General features: G+C 39.9%; 1 protein-coding gene across 2 annotated transcripts in view; it reads left to right on the top strand.

Annotated features, from left to right (window-relative positions):
• Window positions 1–1,476: 1,476 nt before the first annotated feature.
• The window catches only part of SACS (sacsin molecular chaperone), a 55,959-nt gene continuing 30,212 nt past the window's right edge, over window positions 1,477–27,223 (top strand). For both annotated transcript variants that reach the window (XM_040055861.2, XM_040055860.2), the window contains exons 1-3: window positions 1,477–1,654; window positions 17,505–18,052; window positions 24,609–24,759. In XM_040055861.2, the coding sequence (XP_039911795.1) occupies window positions 18,030–18,052; window positions 24,609–24,759 (174 nt within the window). In that variant the 5' untranslated portion in view covers window positions 1,477–1,654; window positions 17,505–18,029. The remainder of the gene's footprint in view (window positions 1,655–17,504; window positions 18,053–24,608; window positions 24,760–27,223) is intronic.

Below are 27,223 nucleotides of genomic sequence, written 5' to 3'. Positions count from 1 at the left end.
TCCTCTGGTAAACAGTTTCTGGTAACACAAATAATTTCACTTACTATCAGATGTAATTTAATATGGAACAGGCTTCTTTTCCTTGGAAGAGTAATATTTTTTTAATATATACAATGCAGCAGTAGCCTCTTAGTATTTGCAATGTTACTTTAACCTTCAACGTGACAGAAGTCAGCCTCAGCTCCTTGGCAGGAAAAGAGGTTTTTCTAACCAAAAGCAGCAGAATTGTAGTAAAGTCCAGGAGTTGTCTAAGAAGTTCTCTGTCCGTACAAAGCTGAATTAGCACTTTGTGTTTGTTTTCTGCCTCTGCTGACATTACCCTGTAGAGCAGCTATTTCCAGTCCATCACCTGTGCAGCTCAGGACTGCAGAGGGAAAAGAGAGCTCCAGACCGTGTCAAAATCCCTAATCTCATCCTTTCAGCCAGTCCTGAAGCTCTTGTGAAGTGCTGCATTAGTCCAGCTTTTTAAATGAAGACGGGCAGGTTGGAAGGATGTGTTTCTGGCAGTAGGCTACTGGATCAAGGAGAGGGGCAGCATTCTACACTAGCATGGGGAATTCAAAGAAGTATAACTGGCAAGATTAGAAAGCTTCTCAAAGGAAAAGCTTCTTGGTTTTCCTGGAGGACAACCTGACAGGTTAACATGAGTGACCAAGGGGAGAGAATGAAAAATCTTAGAAGCGCCTTAAATGCTGAGGTCTGCTTTATGCAGCCGATCACATGAACAGGAATATGAAGTTAATAAGGAGATGAGTTTGAAAGTGTGGAACTGCTAATAGCTACCTGTGCCAGCTTGGAAAAAAAGAAAGCAAAATGCTATTTTGGGAATAGAGAAATGGTATGCTACTTGTAGCCCACAGACTTCTGACTCTTCATATAATCAGCACCGACAAAATTATTTTAAGGATGTCCTAAAAAGTGTGAGCATACCATGTTGGTAAAACAGAGGCAGAACAGTAAAGATATTTGCTAAAACTGCTATATAGACAGAAGTTTTAACAGAGGGCTTCTTCAAATTTTGAACATTTAAAATGCAAGCATTCTTTGACACAGAAGGACAGTTGAAGCATGAAATAAAGAAGCAGAAAACTTATTTTTCTATTGTATAAGCTGAAAAAAAATGCAAAAAGTGAAGAAATAAAGCAGCAAAATGACAAGAAAGATTTGAATTAAACAGAACCAATCCCAAAATTTGATCTGTTACTGGAAATAGTTCAAATACATGTTACATCTTGAGTAACATCTCTTAAAATCGTGTTATTTTGGCCTTCTATCTTGGTATCCCTCAACATCTGCTTCACTGCCTCGTGCCTGGAGCTTGTATTGTGCTCCTGAAACTTGAGGTTATTCAGGACCATATCTCTTTAAAAAAAACCCCACAGAGACAAAGAAAGAAAAAACCCAGGCTGGGAAGGGGGAGCTAAAGCCTCTGCTGCATTGGGCTGTTTGGATACATCGGCTGCAGCAGTGGTCACGCATCACTCCGCAGCCTGCTGATTTTGCAAAAGAGGGGGCAAAGGATCGTTTTGCAGTCCAGATGCTGTCAAACACAAGCAATCGATGGAAGGAATGGCACAATGAACAGATGAGGATGTGGAAGCAGCTTATGAAGAAATAGTTAAATGCCGAGCTTTGTTCCGGCCGATGCTGTAATGTAAGTACGAGCTCAACAGCGGATCCCGTGGTCGCTGCAGTTGCTTGTGGGAGAGGTTTTATGGGTATCCTGATGCTTTTAGCATGTACAGGTGGATGAAGCATTAACTGCTACACGTTTCATAGTATATTTAAGTAAATAACTGTATTGTCTGTGTCTCTACAGGATTTTTGAGTGACTCACAGGCTGCAGTGTGTTGGTAGGGTGGGTGAAGAATAGGACTGTAAACATGAGCTTATTTTCCTTTCCTGATGGCTTATCTGGGCTCTGCTCTATAGATGTGCTAGCAGATTGCTGCAGCACCACCCTCCCCATGCAAAGGCCTCTCACTGAATTTCAGCTCCGCCTTCAAGCACAGGGATGCACAATACATTTTTTCACACTCCCTAGAATTATTCATTATGCAAACTTACTTCATGCCAACTGCTTTATTTTAATTTTTTCTCACGTATGCAGTTGTAGAAAGCTAATGAAATTTCAATAGCTTCGTATTAGCATGAGGAGACCAGTTTTTAACATAGCTCTCCCAAAGAGACTGCCAAGTATGATTTATTGCTCAAAGGAATGTACACTTTCCTATCTTTGGTCTGTTGCTAGCTGAAGTAGATGTATATATTTTTAAACATAAGCCTTTTATTTTACAGAAATCCAACGTCTTTCTCTTTGGCAAACGATTTCATGCTTTTTAGTCTGCATATGCCCTAATGATCTAGTAATGATCTAGCTTTAAAAACAAGGGAAAAAGCAGAGCTAGGGCAAGTTTACTGCACTGCATTTCTCAGCAAAATTTTTTTGTAATCAGACAAAATTTTTTATTGTAGCTAAAACTACACACATCAGCAGAGCGAAAAAAACCCCCAACGAAATGCAAGTAGTGAGTATTTCCTTGTTATTAAATGAGAATATTAATTTTGCTTTCATCTAAGTACAGCATAAACCTCTGGTGATTTGCTCTAAGCCTGAGAATATCATCTATTTGATAACCTCTATGGCTGCACCTTGGTACTTAATGCAGCTCCTGCAGAAACCGCCGGGAGATCTCGCTCCAGTGCCGGGGAGGTGACAGCAGGGTGATGGTGAGGAGCAGCCTGTGTGGGCCTGCTAAGGAGGGTGGGTAGCTGCTGCAAGGAGGAGCCTTTTTTGTGTCTCTTTTGGGACCTGGCAGAACTGCAGCTCCTGATGCTGAGGGCTGCAAGGTGCCCCATCACACAGATCACCTCGGTGGGGATGTAAGGCAGAACCTTCCTGACACCAAGGCACCCACAGGGAAGTTTTACCATCGTCGCTTTGGAATTCGCCCTCACTTTGTATTCCCAGAGGTAGAAGAGCTCCATCAGCTGTCTATTTGCAAAACAACTTCCTATTGTCTGCTATCAGAAACTTAATTAGAAGAAGCCAAATTTACCCCTTAATGAGATTTTAGCAAACTACTGTTACCTAGGGAGTGCTCTGGCAGTGATTGTGAATGTATTGGCTTGGTATTGTCAGTGTCCATTCTTGTCCCTTTCTCTCCCGTGTCAGGATTGTCCCCCTCTCAACATCAAGTAGAATCTCTGGTTGGAAACAGGATTTTCCAAAGATTAAGAAAGTAATCATTTGCAAGAATACAGAAATAATAAAAAAAACCCTCCGTCCCACATAGCAAAGTTCTGTTCACCGACCGAAAATGTGCAGGGCTATTGGATAAAATAGTTTTACATGCTGCTTACCGTTGTGTAAAGACAGAGGGAAAAGTTCAGCCACTGTGTCCTTCCATTACTTTCAGCAGAATTACACTGGGGTGAATTTGGCATTTTTGGGGCCAACTCAAAAACCATGTGTTTCTCTGTCTTTCCTTCTTAATTTTTCCCCCCTGTTTCTTAGATGAGATTTTTTTTAATGACCAAGGGACCAGGTACAGATTTATAAAGTATAACATAGAGGAAATAAAATACTCAGGTTTGGACCGTATTTTCTTTCCGTTAATGGAAGCACAGCAGCACTTCCAGAAAAAGCTGATATATGACCTATCTAAAACTAGCTCATGGTCATTGAACTTAACAATTTTTGGGAGCCCTTGGATCCTACTCCCAAAAGCGGAGTTTCTAATGTACTGAATTAGTTTTTATGTTAAAATATACAAAAGTGTAGGCTTTATAGGGCAAAAAGCCATTTTGTTGAAGAGTTTAAACAGTGTCTAATTGCTCAGTTGGTATGAACCCTTGGAATAACACACAGAATGGAAAACATGCATGTCAGATTTTGAAATATTTGATCTTTTTGAAGATTTTGTCTTTTTTGAAAAAATGTGTTAATTCACTCAGCAATATTTTTTGTTATACACACAATTATTCAGCAATTTTTTCTGCCTCATCTAAGAAACATAACAACTCACACAATTATTAGGGACAGTAGGTCGACATTTTTCTTCTGTGTATTTAATGGATATATTTGCACTTTAGCAGTCTAGACTAAATCTTTAAATGGGGCGAACTAGTTCATTAGCATTTTTTGTCTTCTTTTTGATCAGCTTAGCAGAATGGTCATTGTTTGGAACTTTTAGCAAGTTGTCAGTTGTGATGGAGGTACACCAGAGCTGTGAGAAAGGAAGGTTTCACATTGCCTGTGAAGACCTATATGTGTTTATGTGCAAAAAAACTTGCAGCCATGAAGGTCAGACTAGAAATAAATGAGTTGTTTTTCCTAAAATTACTGTAGAAACTTTCTCTGCCCAAGTGAAACGAAAAGAAGGTATTATTTTTGATAGGTGATGGTTAAACTCATGAGAGGATGGGCCAGGTGTTTTGATCACCTCTGGTGACCTCACAGGAGTGCATGAATGTACCTCAGGCCCCTCTCAGTGGTAAGGTTTGGTTCCTTTTTTTCTTACAGGAGAATGTTACAGCTGGCTGTATATACCAATCACCACCTATTTCAGATATGACAGCTGGTGGAAAATAGCAAAGGTCAGAGCTTAAGCACTCTCGTGTCCCATGAGGAAGGAAAAAACAATGTTAGTATTTTAATTGCTGTTTTTTCTGGGATAGAGTAAATTTTCCTCCTGGTAGCTGGCACATTGCTGTGTTTTGGATTTAGTATGAGAATGATGTTGATAACACACTGATGTTGTAGTTGTTGCTAAGTAGTGCCTGCCCTAAATCAAGGACATTTCAGTTTCCCATGCTCTGCCAACAAGGAGGCACACTGGAAGCTGGGAGGCAGCACAGCAAGGACAGCTGAGCCAAATTAGCCAAAAGGATATTCCATACCATAGAATACCATGCGCAGTATATAAGCGGGTGGGAGGAGCTGGTTGCTGCCCGGGGATGGGCTGGGCATTGGTCAGCAACTGTGTTGTGCATCACTGGTTTCACTTGGGTTCTGCTTCTGTCTCTCTTTTTGTCATGTTCCTTTGCATGATAATAATAATAATAATAATAATAATAATAATAATAGTTATCATTATCATTATCGTTATTGTCATCATCGCTATTGTTATTGTTGTTTAATTACATTTTTTAACCTATTCTCCTCTTAAGCAATGGATTTCACCTTCTTTTTGATTCTCCTCCTCATCCCACTCTGGGAAGATGGGTGAACAAAGCATCTGTGGGGTACTTAGTTGACAGCTGGGATTAAACTGCAACAGAGTTTTAGTTAAAGCTTCGGTGAAGGAAAAGGAACAGCCTTTTTTTCATTTTAAGATAGGCTAATTTACCTATGTCTTTGTTAGTTATTTATGGTGCAATGTGGAGCTCTGCAGAGGTAACAGCAAAATTATTGTCAGATTTTACATGATGTAAGGTGAGATCCTAGGGAATGTGATAGTTGCCTCAGAGTGTTCTGATGTGCTTTACAAGAAAACACCAGCTGTTGCCAAATCCTATCCCATAAAATCATTCACACTATGAAAGAAATTGCTAATGTCAGATGTCTGGAGACCTGCTGGGAGAGAAGGGGAGTTGCAGGATTGTGTCCTTGATCCTTGTTTGTACTACTTGCACTTTCCCCACAAAATGCCTCCTGTAAACCTTCCCCTTTCTTCTCAAATTTCTCCCTCTGTATTGTTCTGTCTCCAAGCCAGTACAATTCCTACATGAATCACCACTTCTGACCAACTCCCATGAGGTTTTTTGTAAGAGCAGTGTCCCCCAGCCTGCCCCAATCCTCCAGCAGCATCTTGCATTTCTCCTGCTCTCCCGGCCACAGATGTACTGCTAAATAAGAGGCAGGAAACTAAATACTGCTCAAGTCCTTAGTTCTCTGTGCTCAGAGGTGCTGCCAGGCTCCTGCCTGCGTGTTCTGAGCCAAGCTCTCTGTCTAGGGCAGTCCATGTGTAAGAGAGAGAGCAAGATGTGCACTGGAAGATGATTTTTGCACTATAGAGTGATGTAGAGCTTCATTCCAGTTGCCAACATTTCTCAGCTCACTACCTTCATTCTCATATTGGACTGGTGTTGGAAATGCTTCCCTGGATCTTGGCATTGGCTTGTGTTACCCCAACCTGTGCCAGTCAGGATGTCAGCCTAACACTGTTGATCCACCATAGTACAGTAGATTTAACAGCTGAAGAACTTAAAGTGTTTAAATTGCATTCTGGTTTGTTTTGGTTACTCCTGATGACAGCAAAAAACTTCTCTTTGACTCATGCTGGTTGTTTGATATTTATACAGTGTACACATATGGACACAGGGACACATCCCTCAAACAGCAGTAGTGGTGTGGTGTGGAAAGCTCATCCCCTTGGGAAATATACAATCGTATACAATAATCTGTTAAGTTGTGTAGGTTAGCAAGTCCTTCCCTACTGCAGAAAAATGGATCATTAGATCTGAGATTTTCATATCTTCTGTGAGAGATCCACAAAGATGGATTTATCACAGTTTCTCATTAGCTGTGACAAAGATGATGTCAAACAAGTTGTGCATGCCCTGTCTTATAAATAATAAATAAGAAGGACCTTTTCTCCTCTTCAGCTAATGGATTAATGTTATAGCTGGATGGAAAAGCCACCAGCTTAAATTATGGAACATAATGGGGCAACAAAATTGCTTAGACTCCCTTAAGTGTATTTATGCCAGAGCTTCTTGCTTGACCCTTGATCTTTGGCATCTCTCTCATCATGTTGTAAAATTCAAGTAACGATGAAGTCTTACTGTTTTCTAAAAAACCTCAAGAAATAATAGAACAAATTGCACTTCTTTTTTTGGTCAACCTAAACCCTATAATACAAAAATCTTCCACATACCCTTTCAGTGTGGCTTAATTTATTAATTATTAGCACAGTAACTGCAATCTAAAGTGTGCTTCTCATTTCTTTCTTTTTATTTTCTTTAGTGCTTGTAGAGAGAGCTTTGTTGTTATAAGCTAATCATTAATCATAATTTTCACTAATAAGGTGCAGTTTAATCAAGTAGTTCAAAACACTCTGCATACACTCATGAATGCAGCTTTATTTATTTATGCAGCACCTGATGCTTAATATAACTCTCTATGAGTAATGTTACGGCTGTTTCCTGTGTTGAAAAGTCCTTGTTGAGTCATTTTCTTTCAGTGTTAGGGCACTTTTTTAGCATTTTTGATTGTGAGGGAGAAAAAAGGGCATTAAAATGTCCCTCTAGAAAGTACTATGTAGAGTTTGGTATGTTGTGAAGCAATGGAAGAGCAGGACATGGTGTCAAGTCATGGGCACAGCAAATCTTGGCAGAATTTTAAGGAAGTTTTTCAATAACAGTTGCAGTCATGAATGGCACCTGCTACATAAACAGGTGACATTCCAGTACTATTCACACTTGCCAGCATCTGCAAATGGCTTGAGTAGTGTCAGCTTTTAAAATATTTCCTCTGTGCTGTCTTGGTATGCTGTAACTTGTGTTAATCTCCTTGCTTCTGCAGCATTTGGCATTCCTAGTTGAAAGACTTCGGCATAATGTATCCCAATTTAGAGACAAGCTCCCTCCACTTGAAAAGCAGAAATTAATACAGATGGATTCCTTGCTTAAAAGCATACTAGTCATCAACAGAAAATGCCATACCATTTGTCATCAATTGTGGCTGACAAATGACGTAGAGAAAAAAGCACTTCTGGTCATGTCTGTCAAATCCTATCCATATTTGTACAAGTATGTAATGATCACAAAAATATCTTCCTGACTTTTTAATAAAAAAATTGGAGGACATGAAGAGGAAAATATTATTTTATTAACATGAGTAACTGAACAACAACAACAACAAATTAGCCCTGCAACAAACACATCAGAAGTATTTAACTGTTGGTCTGAATATCCTTTGCCAGGTATATGAACAGCACTCATTGGAGCTGATCTCACAGTTGTGTCTGTTTCTGACATAGCTCCCTGTCCTTTGCAAGGAAATCTGGCTGGTTACCATGTGGAATTATTCTGGAGAAAGAACATAGACTGCAAAATATTTCCCACTTTTTACTCATGGACCTGCCTCTCTCCTTAACACCAGTCATGGAGACATGCAGAGTTAAGTCTGTGCTAGTGCTAGAGAAGTACCATTTTTACACAGTGTAAGCATCATTATTTCAGGTCTTTTGACCTAAAACAAACCCTGGTTCTTCAAAGTTCCTGTAAATCTCTCAACATCACTGGGATGTCATGGGGGCAAAGATGCCTGGGAGCAAGGCTGCCCACTGGATGCATGGCCCAGATCTAACCTGGCTCTGACCTTGAGCAAGGTGAGTCAGTGTGTATCTGATATGCCAGTATCTGCACCTGGGACCAAGCAATGCCAGGCACATGTATGGACCCTGGGAGGAGTGGCTGGAGAGCAGAGAGGGATCTGGGGTTCATGGTGGGCAGCAGCTCAGTGGGAGCCAGCAGTAAGCCCTGGCAGGCAGGAGGGCAAACCCCATCCCAGGGTGCATCAAAAAGCATCACCAGCTGGGCAAAACAGGGAGTATTGACATGCTTTTCCATAGGTCAGCACCAGCCTGCTCCAAAGTCATCTCCTCTCCACAGAGGTCTGGTCTATTTGTTCAGGTGGCTGTGATGTATCGGTACGTTCTGAATTATGTGATTCCTTCTGATAGCTGCAGATTGGGTGCCTTTATTCAAGATTTGATACTGCAGTGCTACCATATCAAACAAACAGTTATTACAATATATTTTGCTCCCTGGCCTAAGTCAGACAGTCCTGTGGTATGTCTGGGTGCAAGGCCAAATTGATGTTCTGCTCTTCTACCCTTAGTTGAGCAGTCTTGTGGTATGCTTGGGTGCAAGCAAACAGAACAAAATTACAAACATCAACACTGAAATTCTCTGCCAGCTGACTGAACAACAGTGAGTTTCTCTTTCAGGAGAGAACACTAAGGCTTTTTTTCTTAATGTATCCATTAATTTTTGGTTTATAGTCTACATTTAGCAAATCTGAGATGCATGGGTGCACTACATGTGGTGCACAAGGTGTCTGTAGTTGCCCTGAACACTTTTTCCCAGTATATAGCACTAATCTCTGATTCATTAAAAATATTTCCTACAAAATTAATTTCAGAGGTAAATTAATTGCTTACAATTAGAGTGAATTAACTTTAATTCCTACTTCAGTTAGGGAATTTCAGTTTCTAAACCTTTTTTCTACTGTTCCTATTGTCCTGGTTCCCATGTTGAATGCTAAAAATAACAGAGAATGTTACTTGCCTTTGCTACCTTGCTCTGTAATAGTTTGTAAATGAGGATTTCTAAGTAAAAAGGGCATATCTCAAATTGTACCCAGAAATCATTTGGAAGCTATTGCAGGGTAGGGGACACATCATTCAGTAAACAAGTGCACAGCACATACAGCCGCAGTCCAGTACTGCTGTCCTGACAGGATGAATCAGAGCTCAGTTTCGTCAGATGTATTTATGTCAACAATACCCATTTGTCTCACCTGGAGATCCCTCAGACTGGGGCTGTCTGCACATCTCATCCCTCCCGAAGGACAGAATGGCTTGGCATGCTCATGACGTCACCAAGTTTACATCATCATAAGCTTTCCAGTAACCCAATGTGAAGAAAGGTTCTTCTTCGCAAGAATAACTGAGGCCAGGAGAATTGAATTAGGAGAAGGTTTGCCTTCATAAATGCTGCTTTGAGAGCATTGTTAATATTTTCCTCTCCATCAAAGTAGCGGGAGTATACTGTAACTGTAGATTTGAAATTCAGGCTTTTGTCTGTCAAATGCAGATTGCAGAGTTGTAGTCTAAGAATTTCAACATAACTCAAACTTAAACAAATGAGATACTGCAAAACACATTCACACAATCAATCAATTACATTTATGTATATCTGATACAGGTTAGTGCTTTGTGGCACTCAACCTTTCCTGAATTCAAATAACTGTAAACAAAAGGGGGAATTCCATATAATAATAGATAATCATTTAGTGAAAGCAAAAAAAAAAAAAATAAATTCCACACTTGAAAAAGCTTTGCTTTTCAGGACTTTCAAATTAGTGTGATAAGCAATTCTTTCCAATCTTCATTGCAATAGTAATAGTAGACATTGAAATGTCTTTAGAAGACAAAAAGTCCAACTGAAAACACAATTACTCTTATCATCAGGCATCCTTCCATCCTGGCTATCTGTGCTGCAAAGTGACCAAAGGGGAGGATGCTAAGTCAGAGAAAGTAGTGAGGCCACCTACCTTATTGATAGCATCCAGAGAACAGTAATGACTAAATCAAACATCAATTCATTTTACTCATTGAAGATAGGTTTTTAAATTTACTTTTCATGTAAATGTTGAAGTTAGATCAGTAACAATGTTTGGACATAGTTAAACCCTTCACTTAAGGGTAAAAACCTAAAAATAATTTTAGATACAGTGTGTGAAAGGATATCTTTCCATATATGTGTATTACTTGTTATAATTATTTGGAGTTTGATTTACTTAGTAGGTTAGAAAATTTCCTAACTATGTGTTTTTCTGCTTTAAACATTTGAATGTAAACAAAGAGTTATTTGTGTACATCTAAACCAAGTAAATAAAGTATTCTGATTTAGTATAGCTCAGTATAGCTAAGCCTGAACTAAGCACTGTTAGCTTACAGAGCAGGAGGCAATGCATAAGGAATTTGGATACCAAGATCAGGTATTCAGCATTTAGAGCACAACTGATCTTATAGTATATAACTATTCTAAGTTCATCTTTGGAATAAGTTCAGTTACTGTTTCAATTTAAGTGCTTATCTGCAAAGTGTACTTCAGGTGCACTCTGAGACTTCATGTACCTGTTATAATGGTTTTCTGTGTACAGCACAGCACAGTGCCCTTAGGTAACCAAGAAGGGTGTTTGGTTTTCCTGGAATTTCAGCCACTAGTAATGTTGCAAAACAATAATTAAGGTGTGAGTTTTCCAGGTTACTCTTGAAGAAAAGTGCTTGAAGGAGATTTCTTTTGTTAAATCCAAACAAATCTAATTTAAATTAGATTAGAGAGAGGGACCAATTTTACTCTGTTAAAAACCTTTTTTTTTTTTTCCTTTTTCTTTTTTCTTCTTTTTCTTCTTTTTCTTCTTTTTTTTTTTTTTTTTTTTTTTTTTTTTTTTTTTTTTTTTTTTTTACTCTGTAAAAGTGCTCAGTTCCCTTCCTTCCTGTGGAATTGTATTTCAGAGCACTTGACCAACTACTTTTCCTTCCAGCTCTGTATCACTTACAGAGACTGAGTTCAACCAAAACTATGTATTTATTCTGAAATTTTAGTATTTTCTGTTTAAGGGCTCAGTTCCTATCTTGTCCTTCATCTCGTTTCTCACCAGGGATTTGTAAAACTGACACCCAGCTGTTAGATAATTCATAAACTCTTGCATTGACAAGTCTGCACAGAATAGTGTGCTGCTATGTGGATGGTCCAGACTGTTTGACATTAGAAATTAGTGTTCAGCTCAGACTTAGTGTACCCTGCTTTAGAGCAAGAAGAGCTTATCAATTAAGCTGTGTATCTCTAAAGGCATTCTATTATGCAGTCGAGTCATAACTCATATGCTATTTTTTCCTCATCTTAATAGCCCATTGTTTATATCTTTGTGACTCTAAAGGCTTATGTATTATGGTTCATAGACAGTTCCAGTTTCCCATTTCATTGGAAAGTCCATTAAATTATTCAGAACCAACACTAAGCACAAATGGTCCTCCTCCTGCTTGCGTTATTTTATGGCAAATATAGCCTTAAATTTCAGAGAAAAGGTCTTAAAATTTCCACATTTCTGGAGAACAGCAGTGAGATTTTAACCACATGGATCTTTCCCTCAGTTTTGTGGGGGTTTTTTTAAGCCTTTTCCTCCAGCTGCTATGCATTGTTGAGAAATCACTGAGACATCGTCATTTGATATCTGAGTTTACTTCATCAGAATTTGATGAAAGGATTCTTTATACATAATTCAACCACACAGTCCTAGATGGTTACTGTGAGGTCATTTGAATATCACAGAATTAAACTTATTCATATTATTGCAAGTATTTTTTAGAGTTTTCCTATTGTTGTATGTAATCATACTTCTTGAGTCACCTTTTCCGTAAGTGAAGTATGGCAGGTCTTGTGTTAAGCACATTTACATTTTAAGAATGGTGTTGTTTTTGTTCCTCTAAGATCAAGTTGGTATGAGACCTATTTTTGGTTTCAGTTTACTTATTCTTTCATGTCTGAGACAAATTTCCTCAACTCTATGGCTTAAGATAATGGTCAGCTGATGTATCCATGCAGCATTGAGCTGTGAAGAGATAATGGATTAATCTTGAGAACAATAGGGCTGTCAGCTCTGCTTGCTGCAGTGCTGGATTGTTAGTGCTAGGCTGCTTCTAGTTTTGGAGCTAGTGGCTGCTCTGTTCACTCAGGCAACGCTGAAATTTTTCCAGTATGTGTCACAAATGCATCCACACCAGAACTGCTACTTACCATTATGCCTTCACTGATTGTTGCTGGAGGCTGTCTTCTTTCTTCTCATTATAAAGACGTTTTCACCATGAATAGATTTCAGTGATGGTCAGATGACTGCCATGCTGTGAAGCAAAGAATAGGACAGGGCCTTCACTCATCTTGAGGGAGCTACAGAACCTTGCTGTAGGTCATAGAATCACAGAATGGTATGGATTGGAAGGGACCTTTAAGATCATTATGTCCCTGCCATGGTTAGGAACACCTTCTACTAGACCAGGTTGCTCAGAGCACCATCCAATATGGCCTTGAAGACATCCAGAGATGGAGCATCCACAGTTTCCCTGGGCAGCCTGCTTCTGTGCCTCACCATCCCCACAGTAAAGAAATTTATTCAGTTCTTATCTAAAGCTACTCTTCTTCAGTTTGAATCCATTCCCTTTTGTCCTGTCTCTACAGGCTCCTGTAAAAGTCCCTCTCCACCTTTCTTGCAGGCTTCCTTCAGGCCACGATTAAGTTGCCATCAAGCCTTCCCTCTTCCAGGCTGAACAATGCCAATTCTCTCAGCCTTTCCTTGTAGAGTAGGTGCTCCATCCCTCTAAACATCCTTGTGTTCTTCCTCTGGACCCTTTCCAAGAGGTGCCTGTCCTCCCTGTGCTGGGAGGCCAGGGCTGGCTGCAGCACTGCAGCTGGGGTCTCAGCAGAGCAGAGCAGAGCAGAGCAGAGGGGCAGAATCCCCTCCCTGGCCCTGCTGCCCACCATTGGATGCAGCCCAGGACACGTTTGGCTTTCTGGGCTGCGAGTGCACACTGACAGCTCACAGCCATCCAAAGAGGAATAACTACTGCTCTTCCTGGTGCTGGTGTGGCCTTGGAAAGGGTAGACATAAGCAATACTTGCTTCAAAAACTGACTGCAGCATTTGTCCTGATTTTCATCTGTTAAATATTTTTATCCTTTTATGTATGTTTGTGCTGTTTCATCAAAAAGCAACAATGCCTACTGTGCAAATGCATCAAATTCATCACACTCTAGAAAAAGAATCACTTTTGTACAGATGCAATCACTCTCTTCTCTATATAAAAATCAACAAGGGTGCAGCATTTTTAATTGATTATAATATGATTAACATTAATGATCTAGAATTTGTAGCATTAATATTATAAAATCTATAATTATTATTAAAGTATTGACATTTTGAATGATTTTAGTATACTTTTGATCTTAAAACTCTATGTGATAAAGCATGAAAGCTCCTGTAATTCATAACAGTATAAATGCAGGTCCTATATTTTGCTGATGGCACTGATATCTATCTGCTGATGATGTGGACTACTCATTTCAATTGAAGTTGCTACATCAAGCTGTCTATACAATTAACATATTAAGGACATATCTACTGTATTTGCAGCATTTATATCTTGCTGTCACATTATTGTATTTCACTGTATCAGGTCTGCCCCAAATTTCTGCAGAACAGGTATCTCTGACAAGTAACTCTTTACGTTTGTGTGGTACCTGCAGCTGTGGGATGGCCTTGAATTTAATTTGATAGAAATGTATTTTGAACTCAGCTAGTATAAGTTGTATGTTGACAGGAACAATTTGTGCTTTCAGACTGTCTAAAACATAAATTAAGCATTATCAGTGCAGTACTTCGTTGGATTTCCCACTCAAAACTCTCCACAGATTTCCTACTCAAAGCTTTGGATTATGTTCTATAATTCTGATGGTTCTTGCATTTTTCCCATGGTGTTGGATGGACTTAACAATTTTGATTGAGGTGTTATTGTTGCAGAAAAAACCTCAGTGTATATCATTTAGACTGATCCTAATATTAACTAGGATGGAGGAAGAATGAACAGATAGATAATCAGACAACCACTAATTGTTTTTAAAACAAAAATTTCTGTAGCAGTATCTATATATTTATCTGTATTATCTATATCTATATCTATATCTAATCTATAGCTATACCTATCCACCTACCTGTTTTGCAGACAGAATTAGGTATTTGTGTAGCTATACTTGTGGTTCCTACCTACAACTCATCACAGACACCCATAAAGTTGATGATTTGTTTTTGCACTTTGACTGCTAAACTTCCTCCACCAAAATTCAATTAAAGACACACATAAAATCCTCCAGCAAAGGTGTTTTATCCTAAAAAAGTAATAAATTTCGCAGAAGAAAATTGGCATAGGTGTTGGTTTTAACAGATTTTTGGTTTTGTTTGTTGGTTGGTTGGTTGGTTTGTTTTTTTTTTTCCCCTCCAGGAGAGATTTATGATTTGCTATAGCAATAAATTCAATTGGAGAACATTCTCAGATGCTGCACCTCAGTATCATATAAAAGTAACCTGTATTACCAGCTCAGGCACCAGGGAAGTGTAAGGCCAGCAAGTTAAGTGTGCCAGGATAAATCTGCATCTGGTATCTGACAGCCAAGTTGGCTCTGTTTCTCACCATGGGAGACAACATAGACATGACTGTGTTGAAATCCTTCTAGGACTGTAATGTGATCTGGTACCAAACTGACACCTTTTGGTCACGTCTATGCTGGCAAGACCAAGCACCTTCGAGGACTGCTGGAATTACTTGCTGGTGTAGAGATGTCACTTCACACTGTGCTATAATGTACTTTTCTGCTAAGAAATTTATTTATTGTATCAATAATTTTAGGCTGTTTTTAAGAAATTTTGACCTCCCAATTTTCTGAACAAGGTGTCATGTCAAAAATCCTAGAAGATATTTTTGCTTTCCTAGCATGTGTCAGTACCAAGAAAAGTAACGTATCAAGGGGGCGACATAATAAAGGATAATCTTTGAGAGACCAAGTCTAGAAATAGACTGGAGTCTGAGAAAGTGTGTCACTCCCTAATTATGGAGAGTCTGTCTCCTAAAGTCATAATTAGCTTTCTATTACTTTCTATTATAACGTATTTTTCCTTTATCGTTTCTCAAGGCAATTGAAGCTACTCAAAAAACTTGAAATACTTTTCATATGCGATTTTTCTAATGACATTTTAGGTGAACTGGTTAAAACTACCCTTGTCTTCCAGCCATGGGTGCACACACAGTGCCTGAACCTCTTGAGCCTGGCCTTCCACTGCAGCCAAAATGCCTTTCCTCAGCACTCCCCTCCTAACTGCAACCCCTTATGCAGCTGGGCTGCAATAGTTTTGATCTCGATGAAATTATTCACATCTTGGAAAATGGGGCTAGATTTGCAAGGCCCTTTTCTTCAGTCTTTATTACTTAAGTATGACTTAAGGGTGGACTTTTCTTTTGATTATAATGTAGATACACATCTCAGCATCCACAGAAAGAAAAATTTATATTGAAGCCACCTCATAACACATTATTCTAACTTAAATTATTCACACTTGTCACAGTAAACATGCATTCAGAATTCATACATTTCAACATTTTATGTACTGAGTAGGTGAAATCCTTAAGTATTAAAAAAGCTCCAGTATTCAAACCACAAAATCTACTTCCCTTTCTTTCATGCCATTTGTATTTCAGTATCATGCTTACATCTAATTCATATTTTGCAATTTAGCCACAGTTGTTTTCCTTTCTGAATCAGAAAGGAATGTCTGTGCGTTGCTGTTTGAAGAGAGACATACGCAACTGCATATTATTAAAAGACTTGCCAACACTGTTAGAGGCTCAGAGAAGGATTTACATTTGCACAGATGCAGAACAATAATGGAACACCACTGTCAGTCCTCCCAGCTCTCTTAAACATATTCTCCATACTTAATATTGAAGTATGTTGTTTTCTGCAGCTTGACAGCACATGCCTTGCCTCACTTGTACACTGTTCTAGTGCTACAGAAATTCAGTGGAAATATTTCCAAAGGTAGCATAGGGTAGATGGTGACCTATATAGCTTGGGACTGGGGACTAGCCGGGAAAAGTTTGAATCTTCCTAGTGGAAAGTCATTGCAAGCTAGTTAATCTTTTCCCCTAGCTGCAAGACGTTTGAATGGAAGGGCAAAACCTTCCTCCATGAATGTTCTGCTGAGCCTGTTATTTTCCTTGATAGCATAATTTTATATCCAGACTGTAATATTTAGCACAGAGGAATATATTTCCTAGAACAGTTGCCAGTTGTACTGGTTTTGGCTGGAATATAGTTAATTTTCTTCCTAGCAGCTGGTGCAGCACAGTGATTTTGATTTTAGTATAGGAATAATGTTGACAGTTTACTGATGTTGTAGTTGTTGTTCAGCAGTGCTTACTCTAAATTAAGGTTTTCAGTTTTCTGTACTTTGACAGAAAGGACGTGCACAAGAAGGAAGCTGAGAGGGAACAGAGCCAGGACAGCTGAGCCCAAGGGGTTGAAGGGATGTTCCAGACCATAGAATATCAGGCTGACTATATAAACTGGGATGTATTGGCCATGAGGGATGGATCTCTGCTCAGGGATGGGCTGGGCATTGGTCAGTGGGTGGTAAGAAATTGCTTTATGCATCACTTTTCTTTCTTGAGTTTAATTTCTGTCTCTTTTTTTTGTTGTATTTCTTTGTATTACCATTATTTCATTCTTATTAATGATTATAATAATTTCAATTATTAAGCTGTTCTTATCTCAACCCACAGATTTTCCTTTTTTCCCTGGTTCTACTCCCCATCCCACCGGGAAGGAGTGAGTGAGCAAGCAGCCGCTGGGTGCTTAGTTGCCAGTGGGCATTACCCCATAACACTCATCCAGTCAGCATACTTACAGCTCTGCGTGCTTGTCACCGTGCTGACTGTATGGTATTAAACTGGAGGAGAAGCAGGAAACCTCACTGCTCTGTGTCAGCTCTCCCTCCCTGTGCCTACAAGCAACGCACAAGGCAGTTTATAATTAGTATCATGACTCACTCAATACTGGTAACTGCAACTATGCCCTCAAAGGAAATGGCTTTTTCATACCCTTCAGTTCAACTCTGTTTTATATTAATGGCTCTACTCTTCTCCCTTGTGCCTCTTCTTCCAGAACTCCTCAGCTGATGTTAAGAAGTATCATCTAGCAGGTGTGATGGAGAAGACATGTTAGACTTTGGGCCTCACTAATACTCTTCCAACTGTGCCTGCTTCCAGAAAAAAAGGAAGACAAAGCAGAAACAGCAGTTACAGAATCCCACTCCTTTTCTAGGAGATAAATATAAATCAACTGCACAAGAATATAGCCTGAATTCAGGCTATATTAACATAACTGAACAAGACCTCCTTGCTTTCTGAGATCTCTCTTGTTACATCTGTTCTTCATTATAAGAGAATGAACTTCTGTGAACAATTAAGCAAGTGACTTTAAAAGAAAACTGGAGAAGTAGCAGATGGTGATGCGCAGAGACATCTTGGGTATAAAAGGGATGGAGTGAATAATGAGTTGACTTTCATATGCTTGGGCTTTCTGGTGTCCACTGAAGAGACGATAAGCAAAAAGGATTAAAAAATAACTTTCTAATTTGTAAATCCAATATCTGCTTCATGTTCCTGTCAAGAAGATATCAGACAGACAATGGAGATCAAGGATAAGAACAGGTAAAAAAACACCAACCAAACAAAAAAATCTCCTGGAAAATTTACTGTTAGACTGGCATGTTCTTGGTCAAACATCCATAGTCAGTAGTTTAAAGAAGTCCCAAACTTGCCTAGTGTTTGTACAAAACTGCTATTTTTAAAGGTGAAATTAATTTCCTAAATTACAAAATATATATACAGGTGCCAGGTTCTGCTGCATTTACTTATGGATTGTTTCCATGAAATTAATGATAACTGCCTGAAAAAAAGTCCTGTGATTAAAGGGTACATAGCTTAACTTTCAATTCACAGTTTCCATTCACTATAGCACTTTTTGGAAAACAAGTGACAGAGAAAGTTTCCTTCTTGTGCTTGCCTAACTCTTAATTCAACATATTGTTTCACTGGGATGAATGTATATTCTTGCCAACAGCTAAAATGCAATGCAAGTTCTTCATATGAACCGTGTCTAAACACATTTTATGAGATAAATGTTTACTTGTTGAAAGTTGCAAAACATTAAGTTGTAATTAGAAATGTTCTTGTTTGCTGTCAGTGGGCCTGCAGGAAGAAGACAGCTTCCACTCTCAGCCTTGCAATCTGCAGAATTCCCCTTCATGTGCAGTTCTTTAATGTACGGCCTCTGCTTTTCCTGTGTGTTGAGAAGGCGGGCTTTGCCCCGTGTTAGACAGTGGTTGTTAGCACCTCTTTCAGGGTCTGTTCAGGGTCTGTTCCACTGGCTCCCTGGGCAATTCTGTGAAAATTCATGGAAGTGATATATTTGCTTTCCCAGGTGACAGTGGAATAGAAAATCTAGGGGGTTGAATCTCTGGGGTTGTGTGTTTTTTTGTGGGTTTTGTTGTTGTTGTTTTTTTTTTTTTTTTTTTGTTTTGTTTTGTTTTGTTTTGTTTTGTTTTTTGGTAGGTTAGTTAACTAGGCCCTTCTAATGCAAGTCTTATACATCTGGGCATCTCTGAGTGTTTTTTTACTTCTCTGTGTTTACCCAGAAGAGGATGACCTGTGTGCTTTCTTCCCCTTTTCCTCCCTTCCTCTTACTAGGCGTTATATGTGACTCATGTTTCTTGTTCCGTGCCACCTGTCCTTCCGTTTTCTGAAGGATAAATTGTAGCTTGCATTTCTGTATGGAACTGTGCTATGAGTGAGACAGAACTGATACAGAGGTGGAAAAGAGCTAGAATTATCTGGAAGCATATTGCTGCATATCATCCACTACCTGATGAAGAGACAGTCGCAGAAGTGCTTGAAATTGTGTGGTTTTTTGCAATTATTAAAACTACTTGTATTGTATTTCCTTCTATTTTATATTCTACTTTTCTCTAAATACAAAGAACTCTGTTCACTGATGCCTAGGAAATGTTATGAAACTTTGGAGCATGATTTGATGCAGCATTCAAAAAAAACCCAGGGATCAGTAAATATTACTTAAAATGTTTAATGCATGTGTAATTTGGGCTATTTTAGTTACTGAGTTGATTTTCGTCAGTGAAAAGATAGTAGCTTCATTAATTCTGAAATTAAAATAGGAAAAAAAAGTCTTAAGCTAGTATGGAAAAGCCCTAGCTGTGATAACCTGATGAATCTGTGTCCTAAACAGCAGAAAAAAACCTAGGCCTGGATTAATAAATCCAGGAGTGTTTAGGAGCCTACATTAGACCCTGAAATCAATTTGCAAATTTAGGCCCTGCTCTTTTGATGTTTCAAGGTTAAAGTGGATGTTCTAAATCTGGCCCTTTTATTGGCACCAAAGGCCAAAAGAAAATACCACCAGTAATTTAACATATTGCTTATTAAAAAATGTATGCCAACAGCAGCTCTTGCAACACTCTAGTCTGTCCTATTACATTCCCTAAAGAGCAATTGAGGGGTTTATTTTTATCATTTGGTTTAATCTTTTGCATAATTTGAAATCTCGAACATTTTGTACTGGTATTTCATTACTTGTACCATCAGGATTTGAAAATTCTGTGATTCTCAGCAATTTAAACTTGTGGAGTAACCGTTACTGCTCTGTAGTTGAGGTGTCTCTTAAAGGACTTACCTTAAAGTAGTATTTCCTTAAAAGGTGGATCAAAGAGGAAATTTTACTTAAGCATTTGAGATTTTGAAATATTGTAATTTATTTTTGCCTTCTTGTTTTGCTCTTTATTTGCAAAGTATAAACTGAAACAACTTTCATAGGTCTTTAACACATTTTCCATTAGCATTTGCTTAGTGCCATCAAGGAACTAACTTGAACACTAAAGCAAATCACAGAGAGATCAAAATAATTAGATATTTTGATATTTAATATTAAAATATTTAATATTAAAATAAATGTTTGTTCCTGGTCTCTGTGCCCTTAAAGGTTTTGCTCGTTTTTAGTCATATTCAAAAGTAACCTTTTCCGTTGATATTTGATGTTTAGAAATGTGTCAGCTTGAGAAAGGAATAAGATAATACTTCAGTTCTTCAGTGTTTGACTAAGCTATGATCACGTAGATATTTTGCTTAGAAACTGCTAATACTTGTTTCATATGAGGGGTGCAAAATAGGAGTACTTATTTAAACTCACTGCACCAATTTAAATAGTTTAATTAAAATATGCAATGTGTAATAGATCTGAGGAAAAATGAGGTATTTGTTTAAATCAAACCCTTCACATGCCATAGGCTGGGGGTTTTTTGGCCATTTATATTAGATAAAACTCTAGCTAGAAAAAAAATTAGATGTTTACTGTTAGTTGAGGTATTCAAATGAAACAGAAACTGTACTGTAAGGGGTGTCTTGCCAATGACTAGCTCGTGTGTCATCAACAAATGGAAGGCTTATTTTCAAACTTCTTGAAAAGGCATTAGTAAGCAAGGGTAAAGCAAGTTCTTGGCAGTGACTACAGACCAACACAATCTGTAATCTCCAACTGCTGGTAAATACATACAGCACAATGTTTAAAACATCTGCTGGTAACACTTAAGGAGTTGATTTAAGAATGAAGGTCAGTGCTTGCTGTGTGATAGAAAGCTTTGCTGTAAGTTTGGTGTGCACTGTCTCAAACCCAGATGAAGTTGTCGAGTCACTGCTCCTTGCCTGCCAGCACTGCAGAATGTTACTTGCTGTGCTGGAAGCCACTGTGCTGCAGCGGTTTTCCTCTGGCAGGAGTGACCTAGTCATGTCTGTTTCTTATCACACCATACACCCCTTTTGTAGACTCCATTCCATCCTTCTAACCACACCGACAGGATGGGAGGGACTTGTATCCATCTTTTTTCTGCTACTGCAGTCTTATTTTAAATAATTGGAAATATGAGGTGATTCTGCAATGCAGAATTTTCTAGCTTCAAGGAAATGTTACTGTGAAAATGGCTTTCATTTTATAAAAATAATTTAACGTTGTAGAGACTTTTTTTTTTTTTTTTTTTTTAATAGCATGTCCCTTCTTGTATGGGTTATATGACTTAATTCTGACCCAAATAGAATTTATTTATAGCCACATAAGAATTTTCTGCATGTATTTTTAATGCTAATGCTAAATGCTCTCCTGCTTGGAAATGTGGTAATAAAATTGTTAGCATAGGAAATTCTATAAATAATATTTAATAACCCTCAAATCAGACCCAACCCTTTTATATGTAAAAGTTGGGGATTCTTTTAAATTACCATGGATATCCAAAAAATTCCTAGCTGATAAGGATGACCTGTGTGCTTTCAAAAAAATCAAATTATTTTTAAACTTTGTTATGTAAAATCATTTTTAGTAGTTCTGCATAACAAATTTGTACATGATATATTGAACTTCACTAGGATTACCCAGCTTCCAAATTCTGTTTTCAAGTGGATAAGTGAGATTTTAAAATTTATTTTTGTCCTTGTTGTTGCAAAAATCTGCAAGCTGGAACATGTACTCTTTTTTTTTTAGTCAGTGTGATTTCTGTATCATCAATTTCTAGAACATTTTTATTTAGATATGAAGAAAAAATATGGGGTTCAGATTTGTGAGAACAGGCATGGCTAATTTCCAATAGATCAAGAGTCCAACACTTTTGAACCTTGAAATGTTCTATTTCTGTATTACCAGTTCTTCTCAACTCTTCCCTTCTACTATGAGGTCATATACTAGACAAAATCGGTAGTACACAAAGTGTTTTTCCTCTAATATTAATGTTAAATCATCACAGGACATAATTTTGGAGTGTTGTCACATGATGTGACATAGCTTGGGGAACTCCAGCCTGGCACTGATAGCAGGATGGCCCATGGCCCTGAATGTGTCCCACCATTTGAGAAGTTTTACAAGGAGAGGTGGCTATTACCTGAGACAGCTTTGTTCCTCCCCAGGGTCCCACTCAAACAATTGTGCATGCTTCATAAGATGCTAAATCACTCCCATGATCCCAAGCAGAGAAGAAGAATTAGATTTTGCTATTGCGGCTTGGTGGTTCACAACTGGTCTGGAGAGTATTTTAGTAGATAATATAGATGGAACTCCACTGGGTTTCAACTCCTTCCATTTTGCCCAGTCACGCTCATTCGTGTCCCTTCTGCAGGTATTAAGACATAAAAAGATAAACATTAAGAGATTAGAAAAGCAGCCTTCTCATTCTTTTGGACATAGTAGGAAAACTTCTGTGAGGACGAACTCTAAAGGGGAGGTAACAAAATGGAAAGTTGATGGGACAAAATGATAGCAAAATGAACAAAGTCCTAAACCACGGCAAAGAGAGGTCTTGTTTATGTTAAAATAGTTTTTGCGATCCCAAATATTTTCCCATCAATATTTTCCCAAAATATTTTCCACATCTTTTTATAATCTTGTACAATTCAATATACAAATACTGCTGATGAATAAAATCAGTTGTTGTAGCACTGGTAATCTGGCTGTAGCACTAGTATCTACCTACTTAGATAGCATGTTGGATCCTGATCCACCTGATCTTTGTGGAGTTTTAGCTTCCTATTTAGTTTTAGTGGGTTTTTTATTTTCTTAGCTTGATACACTTTCTGCAAAGGTTCATTGTGTCTTTTTCCTCTTCCACAGAATCTCTTTGCCTTTGCCTGGCAAACATCAGTTTTTAGCTCCCTGTCACTGAGTAAGGTCTTAAATGTTTTTAGTTTAGTCATGGATTGGAATTGAGGGGCTGTTGGAATCCAGTGGAACTGTTGGCTGGAGGTCTGTAGTCCATACTTTTGCTCAAAGCAGGAGGATCAGTATTGGCTCAGGTCAGTCATGTACCTCTAGACAGCTCCTCTCCTAGTGACAGGATTTTCCCTGCTGTTTCATGAGAACCTCCCAAGCTACAGTTTGTTGCCATTGCCCCTTGTTAGCCTTGCACTAAGAAGAGCTCATGTCCATGGCCTTTGAAATTGTCCTTCAGGTATACGCAGGATGTTACCATACTGCACCCTGTACGCTCTCCTCAACCTCAGACTAAACAACCCAACTCCTTGTAGGTCACATGCTCTGGGCCCCTGAGCATGTCAGCAACCCTCTGCCTGGGAACAAAGCAAACCCCGAACACCATGTCCTGCTCACAGCATCCTAGATCCAGCCTCATCAGCACTGGGCAGACTTACTTCCCTTGTTCTGGAAAGCCTGGTATCCCTCAGTTCCTTTGAAGTAGGGCTGCTGTTCAGCCTCTCACTGATGCATAGCCCATGGTCCCGGGCACAGAACTTTGTACAGGATGAAGAGCAGCCTTTCTGCTGGCCCCCTCCCTAAGTTTCTCAAAGTTTCCTCTCAACTCATTGGGATCACAGGTAGACTAAGGCCCACCTTTCAGGAGCGAGAGCATTTTCCTGAAGTCTTGAACTGGTATGAAGACTTAACATAAACCCTTTAAAATAGGGCAGGATGTATGACCTTTGACAGGCTCTCCGACAGAGAGCAAAAAGGTATGTTCCCTTCTGTGTTTTGCATCCTTGAGAAAGAATGAAGTTTATCAGCTGTAACCATGTGTGCTCCGTACGATGGTGCCTGAATTCTGTGAATTACGTGCCGAAGGAGGGATGTGCCTGAGGTACCATCTCTAGATCTCACTCTCAGCCAGGGCTTACGCCGTAGATACGAAGCTGCAGCCTCCGCCTCGCCCCAGACGCCCGAGGGCCCCGTGCCGCGGGGAGCCGGGAGCCGCCTCCGTACGCCGAGGCTGAGGAGCCGCCCGGGGGCCCCGCCGCACCTCCGCCGCTCCTAGGGCGGCACTTCCACCGCTCCCGCCTCCTCCTCCGCCTCCTCCGCGGCGCGGACCTCCGGGCGGCGCAGCCCCACCCCTTCCCCGCGCGGGGAGCGCCGCCGGCGGGGCGAGTAGCGGTCCTTTGTGTGCGGCGCGGCGGGATGTGAGTGCCGGCCGGGCCGGGCCGGGCCGGGCCGGGCCGGGCCGGGCCGGGCCGGGCCGGGCCGGGCGGGAAGGCTGCGGGATCGGCTCCGCCGCTTCCCCTCGGAGAGCGGGCCTGGCGCCCGCCCGCCCATCGCTGCACCCTGCGGGCTCCGGCGCCCGTCTCGGGCCTCCGCGGTGCCCGAGGGGGAAGCGGGCGGGCGGCGGCGCTGCGAGCTTTCTCTCATCTGGTGTCTGTCGTGTTGCCGCAGGCTGGCCCGGGTGACCGTCCTCCATGACTGCCTGGGCTGCAGGACCTTCGAGGTGCCGCCGTCCGCGGCCGTGCGGGACGTGAAGAGGCGGATCGACGCGGAGGCCGGGCTGCCCCCCGCCCAGCAGCGCCTGTGGCACCGCGGCAGAGAGGTGAGGGGCGGGCGGGGCGGCCGCGCCCGCCGGGGTGCGGGAAGTCCCCACCTCGGGGCTTGTGCCCGGCGTGGGCAGCGCGGTGTGCGCGTGTCCTTAGGTGCTCCTCTCGTGGGAGGCACGGAGCTCGTTTGGACGACCCTCATACCGTTCTTGATGGGGCCAGCTTTTATCATCCGAGTTTTTTTGTGCCTGTTTTTTTTTTTTTGTGGTTTTGTTTGTTTGTTTGTTTTGTTTGTTTGTTTGTTGGTTTGTTTTGTTTTGTTTTTCCTTTCCCTGATGTTCTCCGTGTGTTTTATCCTGATTTCTTTGGGGTATTGTTGAGGAGAGCAGAAATTCACCTGAGAGTGCTGATGTGTTTGTTCTGCCGCTCTGGCCAGTTTCAAAGAGCCGAGTTGACATCACAGTGAGAGGAAAGTGACAAGTTAAAAATTGAGGTCTGGGCACAGGAGAGAGTCGAATGAATGAATGACCTTGTTCTGTTGAAGACATCAGTTTGGTGTCAGTCTTCCAGTACTGCTTCTTGTGCTTCTAGCTGTGCTCTTGGGAAATGGGAACCTGGAGGCCTGGAGGGATGGGATGAGTAGAGGCAAGAAAGGGAGAGAGAGGAGGCTGGAAATTAGTGTTAAATAGGCAAGGGAATTTGCAAAGGTGTAGAGAAGAGGGGACTCTAGGGAAACCTTATTGTGGCCTTTCTATATATAATGGGGGCTTATGAGAGAGATGGAAAGATGGAAAAATACTTTCTGCCAAGGCCTGAAGTCATAGGACAAGGGGCAATGGCTTTAAACCAAGAGAGGATAAGTTTAGATTAGGCAGAAGGAAGAAATTTAGGATGAGGGTGATAAGACACTGAAACAAGTTGTCCAGAGAAGTTGTAGATTCCCCATGACTGGAAATGATGATCAGGTTGGATGGAGCTTTGAGAGACCTGATCTAGTGCCTGTTCATGGCAGAGGTAGGAGATTAAGTTAAACAACATGGTCTTCAAATGTCCCATTCCAACCCAAACCATTCTATGATACAAGAAAAGACACATATGTTGGTTGTATTGCTCAGGAAGCTTTTAAGAACCTGGGCAACACAAGTAGTCTTTGAGGGCTCAGGTTTGAAGCAAACTGCCTGTGTAGTTTGTCTTTTGTTTTCTTGCCTTATTTTGTGTGTCCTTGATTTCGTGCTCTCCAGGCCTTCCTGTTTTGGAGGACAAACTTTGTATCACTTTCTAAAATTTGCCTGGAAGCTAAGACCTGACTGGCACAGAAAACTTATCTTTTGCAGGGAACAGTCAGTAAGCAGACTGTAATTGCTATTCTGTTGTAGTGGGGTTTTTTTGTTTGTTTTTTTGTGGTTCTTTTTTGTTTGGTTGGTTTGGATTTGTTTTTTGTTTGTTTGTTTGTTTTTTTGTTTGTTTGTTTTTTTGTTTTGTTTTGTTTTTTGTTTTTTAAATAATAAACTAGAATATAGATGGGAATATTTATTCTGTACTGTAGCAAATTTGAAAATCCTTTATAAACTTTTGAAATCTTGTTTATTTGGATGAAATGATATGTTAATTTTATGAGTAGTAGAATATTCATCCATAAATTATTTGTAATGTGCAATTTACAGATGTTAAGTAAGGTCCAGTATCTTTTTCTCTCTTAGTTCCTTACTGTATTAAACTATTGATATGGATCTATTAAATGTCCAAGTTTCTAGCGGTGTCTTGGTACTAAAATCCTATCTTAGAATATTTGGTTACTCTATCCCGTTAATGCTTGGTGATGGGTTCCAGCATTCTATGGATTGCTTTATATTTTAGTGATTTCAGAGTATTTATACCCAATTTTATGTCTTGAGAAAGTTCAGCTCAAGTACAGTATTTCTGCAGTTTTATGATAAACCCACTGTTGTTTTAATCACTATTTTAAACTGGTGCAAGTAAAAAGAATGTAAGTTTTTTTCTTACTAATGTTAAATAATGATTATATACTGGACTAGGGCTGTCTTTTATTAAATGTAGATAGATTGTAAGCATCTTTGTCTGTGTAAACACCTACTGCTCTCTAGTGATTTGCTTTTTCCCATCAAAGTGAGGAAGTAGTCCCAAAACCTACTATAATCTGAGGCTAATATAATTTCACATAATAATATTTTAATACAGTTTCTGATTAATACAGTGGCCTTCTAACTCTGCATTTGTTGTTGCGTGCAGGATAACAGGTCGTATACAAGTCTTCTAGCAATACTTTGTGTGTGAATGAGACATAGCATATGAAACTAGAATTGCGACAAAACCTTTATGTGCTGTGATTACTTAATAGTTTCCCCAATGGCTGCTAAGGAATGTGTTGCTCAGTTTGCCTCACTTTCTGTATGATGTTCCTGGTGAGGCACTGGAGGTTGGATTAGGTGACTTTCAGTGGTCCCTTCAACCTTGATCATGCTGTGATGGGTCTGCATGTAGAGATTATGGGGGATGAGG

This window comes from Hirundo rustica, chromosome 2 (assembly GCF_015227805.2).
Source record: "Hirundo rustica isolate bHirRus1 chromosome 2, bHirRus1.pri.v3, whole genome shotgun sequence".
Lineage (NCBI taxonomy): Eukaryota > Metazoa > Chordata > Aves > Passeriformes > Hirundinidae > Hirundo > Hirundo rustica.
This window is presented reverse-complemented; position numbering and strand designations above follow the sequence as displayed.